This window comes from Haliotis rubra, unplaced genomic scaffold (assembly GCF_003918875.1).
Source record: "Haliotis rubra isolate DU_JTF1 unplaced genomic scaffold, ASM391887v1 Scf111, whole genome shotgun sequence".
NCBI lineage: Eukaryota > Metazoa > Mollusca > Gastropoda > Lepetellida > Haliotidae > Haliotis > Haliotis rubra.
In genome coordinates, this window is record NW_025765015.1 from 1,988,621 (window position 1) to 2,003,146 (window position 14,526).

The 14,526-nt window shown below is 43.5% G+C and overlaps 1 protein-coding gene across 2 annotated transcripts in view; it reads right to left on the reverse strand.

The window, feature by feature from the left end:
• Window positions 1-14,526, reverse strand: part of LOC124288178 — a 92,737-nt gene that overhangs the window by 22,880 nt on the left and 55,331 nt on the right. For both annotated transcript variants that reach the window (XM_046724768.1, XM_046724774.1), the window contains exons 22-25: window positions 12,178-12,307; window positions 4,548-4,722; window positions 4,146-4,327; window positions 3,710-3,904 (exon numbers count right to left, since the gene is read on the reverse strand). In XM_046724768.1, coding sequence (XP_046580724.1) covers window positions 3,710-3,904; window positions 4,146-4,327; window positions 4,548-4,722; window positions 12,178-12,307 — 682 coding nt within the window. The remainder of the gene's footprint in view (window positions 1-3,709; window positions 3,905-4,145; window positions 4,328-4,547; window positions 4,723-12,177; window positions 12,308-14,526) is intronic.

Here is a 14,526-nt window from a genome sequence, read left to right on the forward strand (position 1 = left end):
AAGAGCCCGACACGGGATTCCCCAACGGCAAGCATAATGGTCCCGACACCGAATGGCCCGGCAAAGCCGGTGCAAGCGGTGGGACCAAATGCGAGGAGGTAGCGGAGACTACAGGGACCGAGCCTATAAAACCGGTACCAACTACCAAACCAGACCAAGAGCCAAGCCTTGGACTGGTGGTAGTCACTACAGCGGAGGGGTGTCCGGCAACCGAGACGAGGCTCAGCGCCGACGCACCCCCGACAGAAATCCCCACACCAGAGCCTAAGCTAAGGTTGGGGACACTGCCCACCATAGAACCGGAACACCCCCCAGTACCTGGCCGGACGCCAATCTCCTGACGGAGACCGGCCATCGCGTCAGATACAAGAGAGTGAACCGAAACCATTTGCTGCTGTAATAAATCGGAGATTAATTCAAAGGTTAGCGTGTTAGAAACTGGGACATGAGGAGGTGAAGGTGCCCAAGATGTGGAAGGGATGGATGGTGAAGGGACCGAAGACCCCGCACCCTTCGCCCGTTTAGGAGCTGTATCCCCTGATACAGACGAAGCAGAAGCCTTCTTTTTCTTAGGCTTTTTATCCTTATCCTTAGGAGGCTCCTGTCCCCAAATGTCCGCCCCCACCTGAAGTAAAGACGTGTAAAACATCATATCCACACGTCTGGACTTGCTAGTACGTGGGGAAAAAGCCTGACACATAGTACAGCCTTGTTCATCATGGGCTTCCTCCGCCAAACAACGCAAACATATAAGGTGTGGATCCTGAGACGATAATGTAGCGCTACAGGTAACACAGCACTTGGGCTGCAAGAAACAGAACCGCGCTATGACTAATAGCAAGGACTGTTTGACATAATGTAATATGCACACAATATAAACAGAAAAAATATAACGCACAGGGGATATTTAACTGCTACAGCAAAGCTATTAAATACTAGCATAAAGCCACAATAGCGAAGCGTAATTGTGTACATAGCTAACAAAGAGCAACATATGTGAGCGATACGTACACGAACACGCCACAAAATCCCTCAAACAAAACTTACCAAAAACCCGTTGAAAAAGAGGAATTTAGGCAAGCATAATCTACATAATGAAATATCAGCACCCTTACAACCCGACTACAAGGCTATGGAAGCCAGCAGAAGGGATAGCAGAAGGGATAGCAAAAGGACCCCCGCGGTCCGCCATCTTGCCTGCCATATGGCTGGAGACAGCGAACACGCCGGCAAAGTTACAACAAATCATGAATGAAAAAAGTCATACGAAGATTCCAGCTAGCGCCTGAGCGAAAAAGAAGGAACCATACATACAGGATTTGACTCTTTTCACTCATTTTCTCTATCGTAGTACCAGGCGAAGACGTGTCTTCTGTGGACCATGCACAACCGAATAGGTCAACGACAGCATGAAAAGTGAGGTACGAGGTACGCAGCCAATCTTACCTGCTCTTGGCTGTAGGGGGCCTTGTGAGGGGCCCTATAGGGTTGGTCTCACTAAACATAATGAGTTTTTTGTTTGGTAAAATATTTTATTGAAATATTGTTACAACTGTCGTAGGTTTTTAAAATGGACATTTTAATGCTTATATGTACCCCAAGGAGGACTTCTTCTGAAAAAGAATGTTCTTTGAGAGAGTTGGGTTTCACACCACTTCAAACACTATTCCACTCATATAGGATGTATCAGCATGCTGTGAGGAAAGTCTCAAACATTTTAGTACAGCGCTCACTTAACTTTTTCAAGAGTACACAATCTCATACCACCAATCTACCCACCGATAAGTGCTTCACCTGTAGACACAATCTCATACCGTCACTCTAACCACCAATAAGTGGTTCACCTGTAGACACAATCTCATACCATCACTCTAACCACCGATAAGGGGTTCACCCGTAGACACCATCTCATACAGTCACTCACCTCACTGATCAGTGCTTCCATCTACAGACACAACCTCATACAGTCACTCATCTCACTCATCAGTGCTTCCATCTGAAGACACAACCTCATACAGTCACTCACCTCACTCATCAGTGCTTCCATCTACAGACACAACCTCATACAGTCACTCACCTCACTCATCAGTGCTTCCATCTACAGACACAACCTCATATAGTCACTCACCTCACTCATCAGTGCTTCAATCTACAGACATAACCTCATACAGTCACGCACCTCACTGATCAGTGCTTCCATCTACAGACACAACCTCATACATTCACTCATCTCACTCATCAGTGCTTCCATCTGAAGACACAACCTCATACAGTCACTCACCTCACTCATCAGTGTTTCCATCTGAAGACACAACCTCATACAGTCACTCACCTCACTCATCAGTGCTTCCATCTGAAGACACAACCTCATACAGTCACTCACCTCATTGATCAGTGCTTCCATCTGAAGACACAACCTCATACAGTCACTCACCTCACTCATCAGTGCTTCCATCTACAGACACCATCTCATACAGTCACTCACCTCACTCATCAGTGCTTCCATCTACAGACACAACCTCATACAGTCACTCACCTCACTCATCAGTGCTTCCATCTACAGACACCATCTCATACAGTCACTCATCTCACTCATCAGTGCTTCCATCTACAGACACAACCTCATACAGTCACTCACCTCACTCACTCATCAGTGCTTCCATCTACAGACACAGCCTCATACAGTCACTCACCTCACTGATCAGTGCTTCCATCTACAGACACAACCTCATACAGTCACTCACCTCACTGATCAGTGCTTCCATCTACAGACACAACCAAATACAGTCACTCACCTCACTGATCAGTGCTTCCATCTACAGACACAACCTCAGACAGTCACTCACCTCACTGATCAGTGCTTCCATCTACAGACACAATCTCATATGTCACTAACCTCACTCATCAGTGCTTCCATCTGAAGACACAACCTCATACATTCACTCACCTCACTCATCAGTGCTTCCATCTGAAGACACAACCTCATACAGTCACTCACCTCACTCATCAGTGTTTCCATCTGAAGACACAACCTCATACAGTCACTCACCTCACTCATCAGTGCTTCCATCTGAAGACACAACCTCATACAGTCACTCACCTCATTGATCAGTGCTTCCATCTGAAGACACAACCTCATACAGTCACTCACCTCACTCATCAGTGCTTCCATTTACAGACACCATCTCATACAGTCACTCACCTCACTGATCAGTGCTTCCATCTACAGACACAACCTCATACAGTCACTCACCTCACTCATCAGTGCTTCCATCTACAGACACCATCTCATACAGTCACTCACCTCACTCATCAGTGCTTCCATCTACAGACACAACCTCATACAGTCACTCACCTCACTCATCAGTGCTTCCATCTACAGACACAGCCTCATACAGTCACTCACCTCACTGATCAGTGCTTCCATCTACAGACACAACCTCATACAGTCACTCACCTCACTGATCAGTGCTTCCATCTACAGACACAACCAAATACAGTCACTCACCTCACTCATCAGTGCTTCCATCTACAGACACAACCTCAGACAGTCACTCACCTCACTGATCAGTGCTTCCACCTACAGACACAATCTCATATGTCACTAACCTCACTCATCAGTGCTTCCATCTGAAGACACAACCTCAGACAGTCACTCACCTCACTCATCAGTGCTTCCATCTGAAGACACAATCTCATAGTCACTCACCTCACTAATCAGCGCTTCCATCAGTAGTTTATCATTTAAGGCATCATATTTTTCCTCCACAGCCTGGATCACATCCTGGTCAGTGAGTTGATGGTCTGTGTCTAAAGCAAACACCACAGCTGCAATGTTGGCACATCTTCCTCCATCCTCCAAACCCTTCATCTCTGTGAGCATCTGCAGGTGTTCATCAGGGCTCTAATGACAGATATGATCAGTAAGTACAACTAAGCTGACTCACACTAAATTAAAATTTGGGCAAAAATAATAATTTTGAGGTTTAAAAAAGAAATAAATATACAAAACTCTGGAAATATTTGCTCATTAAAGAGGATGAACTTGATATGCTGCTGCCTTTGACATACACTTGAAGCAATGTAAAATGTCGCTCACAACAGTTGTGGCTCTAAAGTGTACTATATGAGTGCATTGTCTGTACCAAAGATCCCATTGTCATGAGATATGACTCTGCATCCTTGTTCTGCTGCAGGAGGAGATCGGCCATGAGGGAGATTGAGGCACTGTCATCAGTCTGACTGTCCTTTGGTAGCTGTGCTCGGCGACATTCCAGTTTGGTCACTGTGGCTTGTTGCAGGATTCTCAGATGGCCAGGAACGTCATCTAAAGCAATAACATGTTCAATACATTGTGGTCACTGTACATATGTAAAGCAAATCTATCTTAATGATTGCAAACTAAAACTGTCATGGGATCATGTAGTATCCATAATGGGAGAACTAAACCCTTATTGAACTTGACAATGATGGGAGAACTAATGACTGGTTAAACTATATACTAGGTACAGTACACATGTGATCATAGTGTTATCATGGTGTGTTACCTTTACTGAGAGAGGAGAACTTTGTTCTCAGTGAGGCCAGGAGGTCAGCCTGCTGTTGTTGAGTACTGAGGGAGGCTGTCATCTGTTGCTCAGTCTCTACTTTTGTGTGCAGCATGGACAGGAAGACTTGCCGCTCCACACCATGATATCTCTCAAGTGAGTCCACTATAGACTTCTAAACAGAAAAACATATTTATACTGCTGCCTCCATTTTGTTTAAGCATATACAAACTGATGCCCGAGGTGGAATCAGCATGACCATTTTGAGGGATATAGAAGGGACTGGTGGTGCTACTATCTAGCCAGTTCCAGATCGGCAAGAAAACTGGACTTAGTCATTAAACTCCCTTGCCTCTGGGAGATGGTCCAGTCTGGTCATATGACCAATCTGTCAGGACCTCCATGGACTCAACAGCTTGTGTATCGAGAAAGTACAGATGAAATATTATTTCAAATTGCACATAGCTTGTGACAACATTCATACAATGTTTGACACTCACTGTATGAAGATTTACACTGAAGGAACTGGTCAGTGAAACTGTGGTGAGTGTACCAAGTGTACCAACTTCCCATGAGATAAGGAATGTTGCTGATGAATCTAGAAACACAATCAGGGCAAACCCATTTTCATTGGTATCTGGCATGTGCAAGGAATCCCTTAGATGACCAGGGCACTTGAGCTCTCTCTGATGTTGTAAGGATTTTCCCTCACCAGTATGCAAACAATCTTACCTTTTCAAATGTATTCTAAAACACTGACTTCAAGATTAAAGTGTCTAATTAGGAACAATTACATGTATTGTTGGTAATTGTTAGTAAACTTACCTTTTGGATTATGGTAGCCTTATTCCTGTGGATTCACAGAATACATACAGAAAATCAAAAGAAATTTTAACACTAAGTCATAGCTATTCCTAGTGGTATACCTAATCTACCCCTGAGTTATCTCCCTTGATCCTGACGTCACTGTATTGTTCTCCTAGAACCCTTCATAATTTTTTCCAAAAACAACAACACATCAATGACATCTTCTAAGGATAAATTCATGGGGAGGACACAGGGTGGGAACTACTCCCAATAATCCAGAAGTTTACTAACAATTACTAACAATACATGTAATTGTTCCTAATTATAACGTAAACATTCCCTCTGGATTATGGTAGCCTGAATCCCAAGTAAGGAAGGAGGGTTACCCTTGGAAGATACTACCCTCTATACCACTAACTGAGAGTTGATTACTCAACCTCCTAAGAATAACTATGACTTAGTCAGAGATAAATAATTTATCTCCAGTTTGGTCAGTAGCAGAGAGGGAATACATTCCCAGAGATGGAGAGTCTTCTAACTTCCTATAGTTATGGTTGATATGATAGATATCATGATTATCCTAATCCTTATTAAATCCGGATTATGCTAGATTCCTATGAACATATCATGATTCTATTCGAATCCCGAATTGTGTCATTAAACCTAATATTCCTTAAACTTATGACGTCACTTCCGGTAATTATGACGTCACTTCAAGTTTGATGACCTCACTTCCAGTCTAATGACGTCACTTCCGGTAATTATGATGCCACTTCCTGTTTGATGACCTCACTTCCGGTCTAATGACATCACTTCCGGTTCCTAGAGACAATCTTTATGATGTAATACTAATTAGTTGGGTGACGTCACTTCCGGTTCTATGACGTCACTTCTGGTTAACTATCATTAGACTATAATTGTGTTCAACTCAACCTTAGGTAACCACCTTGAGCTCATAATCATATTCTAATGTAAAGCCATCAGCCATAGCTCAGAAGTTAGAACTCCGTCCATATTGTGCTCTGTTAGGTGATATATCTAAATGTAAATTCTCATACCATGTCAACTTGTCTTGCTACATGCTGTCCCTTGACAAGTATCCATCCATCATCCTTCTGAGTGGACCCTCAGACAGTCCCAGGCACCATCTCTCACTGCGTCATCCTTCCTGAAGATGTAGATGCCAGGTCAACACACACCCCCACCCCCATCCCCTCCAAGGGGCAGTCAGGGGGAGGCAAGGTGCTGAGCCGCTACTAAAGGTCCTAATGAATGTAAACCTTCAATAGATGGAGCAGCATCCCTGAGGTAAAATTGGATAAAGGTATTAGGAGATTTCCATTGACAACTAGACACAACTTGTTCTAACGGAACTGACGACCAAGCCGCTAAGGATGAACCTAGGGCTCTAATTTCATGGGGGGAGAATTTAAGATCAATTAAGTCTTGATTCTGATCCCTATAAGCAAAAGATATAGTCTTTCTGAGCCATGAAGATATGGTATTCTTGGATATCTCCGAGTCTACATTTGTTTTACATGAAACAAACAGTCTGTGACGATTTCATCTAAACGTAGAAGTACGCTGAATGTACCAGTGCAGGTATGGGACACAAAAGTCTAGTCCTATCCGATGTAGAGGTAGAGGTAGGAAGCTGAGGTATACGACATATCCTATGTCCCAAAGGACCACAAGCTGAAGTTTGATTCTTGGCAATGAACTCCGGCACAGTTCTAAAAGTTATCTGTTTATATCCTTCCGAAAAAGTGATGGATTTAAAGTCAATAGCATGTAATTCCGACACTCTGGAAGCTGTTGCAAATGCCAAAAGAAAAGCCGTCTTAAATGCCAGATACTTTAGAGAAGCATCCTGCAGAGGCTCATAAGGAGATTTTTGAAGAGATTGAAGTACTAACGTTAAATCCCACATAGGAAATATCGTTGGAGACGATATATCCTTAATCTGAAAAGATCTTATCATTTTATGAAGCGATGTATCCGAGCCCACAGATAAACCTTGAACATCCATTACTGAAGCAATAGCTGATCGATATCCCTCAATAGTATTATGCTTCAAATGCTTCTGTTCTCTTAGGAACAAGATAAAATCCGCTATCACTGGAATGGTGACAGGTACATCCAAGATTCCACACTCTCGTCTCCACTGGATGAATCGTCGCCACTTAGCGAAATAGCTCTGGTAGCTTCAACCGTAAATCCCTGATTCCTGAGTGCCCTTGAGATAGCTTCCATACGTGTAGGGCAAGTTGCCTGACATTCTTGTGAACTCTGTTGAACTTGGGTTGACTGATTAGATTGTGCCACAACGGAAGACACAGAGGTTTGTCCACCAATAGTTGTAGTAGAGTGGGAAACCCAAGGTCTGGCAGGCCACGCTGGTGCCACTACATAAACTAGACAGTCGTGTTGTTGAATTTTTAACAGAACCTCTGGGATTAGTTTGAACGGAGGAAACGCATAGGCTATCATCCCCTCCCATGATATGGATAGGGTGTCGACTGCCCATGCCAATGGATCCGGTACTGGACTCACAAACGTTGGTATCCGAAAATTCCTGGAAGTCGCAAATAAATCTATGTCTGGAATTTCCCACTTCTGTCCTATCAAATCGAATGCCTCTTCCTTGAGAGTCGTTTTGGTCGAGATCACTCTGTCCTGTCGAGATAATGAGTCCGCTAGGATATTCTTCCAACCTGGAATGTGGCGCGCTCTGATTAAACAATTTATAGCGTCCACTGCTTGATACAGATCCTGAGTGACCCCGAGGAGCTGTTGAGATTTGGTACTTCCCTGTTTGTTGATGTATGCCACTACCGTAGAATTGTCCGACACTAACATGAGATCCTTCCCGTACAAGTGATTCCCCAAGCAACGAATCGCTTTCAACAGTGCTAACATCTCCCGACAGTTTATATGCTGATTCACCTCTGACAGATTCCACACACCTTGAATTTGCCAAATGTCAATGTGTGCACCCCAACATGGTTCGAGGCATCCGCACAAACTGTCAGATCCGGTAAACGAGGACGTAATGAAACTCCTCGCAACACATTCAAGTCCACCGTCCACCATAATATCTCCCTTCGGACTCGGCTGGACAGGCTATGAGCAGTTCCAAGTCCTCCATCCGAGACTGGTTGAGCCAGATCTGCAGGATTCTCAACCTTAGTCTTCCTCTTACAGTATAATCCTGGATTGAAGTGAGTGATCCTAGAAGGGACATCCATGAACGAACTGATGCAGTTGGCGTCTGTAACATATTGGTTATCTTGGTTGATATTTCCACCCAACGATCCTGAGGAGTATAAATACGTCCTGCTCTTGAGTCCAAGATTGCTCCCAGAACATTGATTCTCGTAGAAGGGACCAGTTCTGACTTGGTAGGATGAACTATTAGACCCAGATGTGTAAACATGTGGATTATAAAGTTGGTTTGCTTCATGAGAACCGCTGTCACCACATTCCTTGCCAAGAAATCATTCAGATAGACGTGTATCGCAATCCTTCATTGATGAAGAAAAGCCAGAATCGGGGGAGATTATTTTCGTGAACAACCACGGCGTTAGAGATATCCTGAACGGCAGCACCCTGAACTGAAACCTGGGACCGTTCACCGCAAATCTTAGGTATTTGCGAGATCTTGGATGAATAGGGATATAAAGATACACATCCTTTAGATCTATACTTATAAACTTGGAATCCTGATGAATCAAGGTGCGTAGGTTTGCAATTGATTCCATCCTGAACTTTGACGGTTTCCTCAAAAATAGCTTGTTCAACACTTTCAAGTCTATTATCATGCGCATTTCGTCCGAATGTTTCTTGGGGACTAGGAATACCGGTGAATAAAACCCGCATGTCTGATCCCCTGGAGAAAGTTCTATGATTGCCCGTTTCTCCAGTAGCTTATTTATTGCTAAGTTTGCCCCCGCTAAACGCTGGCCTTGAAGACAAAACCGACGACCCTCTGGAAAACAAGTCACTGGAGGTTGCTTGTGCCAAGGAAGAATAAACCCCCTGCTCACTACAGACAGGACCCACACATCTGATGTTATTATTTTCCAATTGTCTAAGTATTGGGCCAATCTGCCCCCTACTGGAGATTGTGTCACCGGACATACAAATTCCAAATCCAATATCATTTCGAGGGACGTTTCCAATTCGTAAGGAAGAGAAAGCTGAACAGTGAGACTTGAGTCAATATTTCTTGGAAGTTGATCTTGATCCACGAAAAGATCTACCTCCCCTACCTCTACCCCTAGATGATGATGAGCCTCTAGTAACAGCCACATTTGTAGAACGCGCTCTTGAATCCGAAGCCCTATCAAAGGCAGATCTCTGAAAGTTCTGACTACAACTTGATGAAGATGGAGCAGAACGAGACGTAACACTGGAACCTCTTCTAGATCTAGTGTCAGCCCTTCCTCTATTTTGGAATAAAAGAGCCGACGCCAAACGTTGATTCAAATTCCTTGACGTCAAGGCATCTCTAGCTTCAATAGCCTGTTGACATTGTCCATTAAAGGTGTTATCCAATTCCAAGGGCTGGTGCAATAGAAAACCCCTTGAAACATCCGGTCAATAGCTGTAAGTTGTCCCAATATATTCACTTGAGTCGCCATCGCAGCGGCTAAGGACTGATACACTACATCCAGAAAGGAATGCGCTATTGCCACCTTATCGTTGCCTTAGAAAGGCCTAAGTTGTAATTCTCGAACACTTTCTTAAGTGATGATGAATGTGGTAATGACAGCCTGGGCATCCGTTCCGGGGGAAGGCAACCTGATAATCCGAGTTCCACAGGAATATCTATCTCCTGTTCGTCCGACGGTGGTGGTGGTAGAGTATTAGGATACAGTCCGTGCAAAATTTCCAGCTTTTCTTTATATGACCAGCCCGGCTTAAAATCCTGTGCTGACATGTCCATAGGTTGTACCGTCAACAAGCCTTTTTTCATGGAAGACTCCGGTTGTGAAAAAGGATACACTGATAAATCTTCCTGATCCGTCACATCAGACACTAACGGAATTAAGGGCAGATTGTCTGTGTCAAAATAACCTTGCGGGTCCGTAGCCGTGTCCTCTGAACCACTAGGCCCGTGCAAATCAGACTGCTGGGTTGATACACCGTTATCCATAGCAGCCATCCCAGTGGCCTGGCTTGAGCCTGGGCGGAAATCACGTGCCGTCTGAGCCGAGTCAGACCCGTGAAACCCTAGCCGCCCGGTCTCCCCGTGGGAGAAGGTAGCAGGCTGTATGCGACAGGCAGCAGCCACGGATGACTGGCGCCTGGGGACAAAGGACGCGGGGTTTGTGGCCTGAGCCACGGTCACCCCGGATCCGGAGCCGGCTGGGCTGACTCCATCCCCGTCGCTTGAAGCCCTAGGCTTCTCCCCCTGAGGGGACCGGCCTCCTACGTACGCCAGGGCGTGATAACCACTTTTTCCAGTCATAGCACCCCTGGTTTCCGTAGGAAGGGACTTTGGCTCCCGGCTCTTGCCAGAGACCACCAAACCCCTACAGCTGTATGCCGTCTTGCCGGGTAATACAGGATCTTCCAAATGTTTTGACAGGCGATCAAATTTTTCGTCATTCCTCATCTCCATATCCCGTACAGATTTATCCATGGCCGCCTGGATATCGGATTTAAATCCCGTCAAAAGTTCTGAGAACGCAGCTATATCGAACTGGGGAGAGGTTTTTTATTTAGACGACCTAGAACGAGACTTCGGTTCAGATTTTATTGATAAAGGCGGAGATCCCTGAACTTTCTTCGACTTAGAGCATTCTGATGACGATGAATGTTTACGCTTCCTAACTAAGGAACGAGATTTGTCCATCAACAACCAATCTTCTTCCGACATTTCCTGACACAATAAGCATCAATCCGATATTGAGCAACAGGAAGCACACAGAGAGTGGGGATCAACATCAGCCATGAATTTCTGACATTGTAAACATTTGCTCTGCGCCATACTTGTCAATCAAAAAGGGCGGGAAAACTTCAGATCCTTAATACGTTGGAAATATATATAATATAAATGCAAAACACCAATGCGATTGAATATTAAATGGAATGCGATTTGTAACTGACCTATATATGAAGAATTGAAGACTTGATTTGAAATGAAAATTTCACTCGATTCTCTTCACTCTGCACGTCATGCGTGTGGACCATACAGAAAAATTATGAAGGGTTCTAGGAGAACAATACAGTGACGTCAGGATCAAGGGAAATAACTCAGGGGTAGATTAGGTATACCACTAAGAATAGCTATGACTTGGTGTTAAAATTTCTTTTGATTTTCTGTATGTATTCTGTGAATCAACAAGAATAAGGCTACCATAATCCAGAGGGAATGTTTACGTCATAATTATGAAAAATCTTCCTGACATTTACAGGTTTGACTGATGTGAGTGCAAGAGTTAGTTACCAGGTGGTTAAAGTTGGTTACATTATACAGTTGTTTGAATGACCTGTCATCTCAGTTAGTCACTGCTACAGTTAGTGTACAGTCTGCAGTAATCATGTCGGTAGTGTTGAAGCACTGACATGGGCAAATACACAAGAACAACTATAAAACCTTAACTTGGAAATTTACGTCAGTTTCTGCGAAAATATCAATAGATGTTCACACAAAATATCAGGAACTGAGAACTTCCAGTCTAGTAATTCATCAGGACTCCACACAAATTATATATATATACATGAAGATATGTGAAAGTTAAATAAATCACTGCACTTCAAGATCACTGAACATAAACTTTAGCAACTACCATTGCGTGCAATAGTTTGGATGTACCTGTTGTTGAGTCAGACTGGATATCCTGGACATATATGGCTGTTTATCACTCGGCCTTGAAGATTTGTCAGAACAAGTATTCCATACATGGCTTGCAAAGCTGATGTAGCGATTTCTCTCATTTCTTAATCTGAAAATGTAGGGTTAATATTAAATTTAAAACTGGACTTCTGACATAACAAATCACTACTTGCTGGTGGAAAGACGCTAATCAAAGATCAGATCACACAAAGTTTTTTTTAACTCTTGCCTATAAGTGAAAGGTTGTGAAAGTAGATGATTTAGTTCTCAGGCAATATGATGGCATAAAAAAAATTATCATCTAATGGAGGGTGTTATCGGTGCAATAAAGCAATCTGATAAACTTGTTATCCAAATCTGATAGCTATGCAAATTACTTCAATCCACGAACTACTTTCTCAAAACTCCATACACGGCATGCGAATCCTAAAACATTTAACATTTCATTGATGACGTCGTCGCAAGTATACATTGAGTAGACGAGTTTGTAAACAAACATGGCTGCCCCCATTATCAAAATTGGTGATTCTGTAAGAATTGTTGATAGAGATTCTGGAGTCGTTACTCCAGTAATTGACTTTGGAAAACATGAAACGGACAACTCCGTTCAAATTGAAGGTACCGATTATGTGGCATGAGTGATCTAAGAAAGGTACCAACCAAGGATTTCTATCTATCGATCACAACAAAGAAGACGACAAATCGATTCTGTCAGGTATCAGAAACTGATATTGATGAGGTGATTACACGCATTAAATATAGAAACATCGCCAAGAAAACCCTGCCTGGTTTTGCTGATCAATATTAGACTGAAAGATATTATTTTAGGCATGAGTTATGTTTGCACTGTATTATATATATAACGTATAAATACACTCACCCACGAGTTACCTCCCTTTGCCCTTTCCCGCGCAAACCAGTCATGTGACCTTCCTTACTTGTCACTCTCTCCTGATTTTCTGCACATGCACTTGGATCTGCTGTGAAATCTCAAGTGTCTTCAACAGGGAGGTTGGGAGGGCTTCTTCGTCTTCCTTATCCTGACTCATGATCTTTTGCTTATAGAATCCGACAGATTGGTGGTGGGCCAAGCCACTTTGTGGATTCAACAGCTGTCCTTAGATACGTCCTGTATCCCCCCCATGGTAACTGCGAAACGGCATTTCCGTGATCCTATTCTTCCAACTTCCGTTACTCGGGGGGACCACTTTCTTGTCTTACTTCAATCTCAGACAAGCTGAATCATGTTGATTCATGTGGCTATAGATAAACTAGTATCTTCCTTATAACAACCCATAGATTATGATAAGATGTTTATCATAAATGAGTTGCGACCCCTTCACGTAGAGGTAAGATATTTACCCGTACAGGATCTTTTATTCACTCATGCTAGCCTGTCCTAGACTGTGCGCATGGACTTTCAAACTAATACTTTTTTCCTTAGTAAAAGTTATCAACAAGTCAACGTGATAAAGGGTGAGATTTTCCAATTCAGTCCTTTGATGAACCTTTGTGGCTACCGATAAACTAGTATTCTCCTATTACTAGATATCTTATATCAACCCATAGATTATGATAAGATCTTTATCATAAATGAGTTGCGACCCCTTCACGTACAGGTAAGATCTTTACCCGTACAGGATCTTTAATCACCCTTGCTAGCCTGTGCTAGACTGTGCGCATGGACTTTCAAACTAGTACTTTTCCTTAGTAAAAGTTATCTACAAGTCAACGTGATAAAGGGTGAGATTTTCCAACTCAGCGCCCTTTGCGGAACCGTTAGTTGCTGTGCTACAACGAGAGGCCCAAATTGGTGAATGCCTGAGACGTCTTCAGTGGCTATGTCTCGGAGGTAGTGGTTGGCAAACACTGTGTCTGACTTCCAAAAGCAGCCCTCCATAATTGTTGATATAGAGCAATTTCCATGCAGAGCTAGTGTAGACACTAGTGCTCTGACTTCGTGTGGGTTGGAAGCTCTAGGAGGTTCTAGTCCTGCTGCTTTATAGGCTCTCATCCAGAACGATATGGTCGTTTCAGCAGAAGTCTCTGTTGATAATGGGATGAACAGGCGCTTGAATTTTTTGTCTCCTCGTCTCAGTCTTTTGAATATATATCTTCAGGATAAGTCCTCTATATCCTGTGGACCAAGGACTGTAGACAGTGCTGGCACATGGAACTGTCTATCTGGTTGACCAGGTAGCTGGTTCTTGGCAATAAAGGTCCCATCTAAGTCCTAGATGAACTGCTTTATGTTGCCCTCTGTCGAATGTAGTTCGACCAAAGTCCAGCGCATGTATCTCCGATACGCGAGCTGCTGTGGCTAACGCA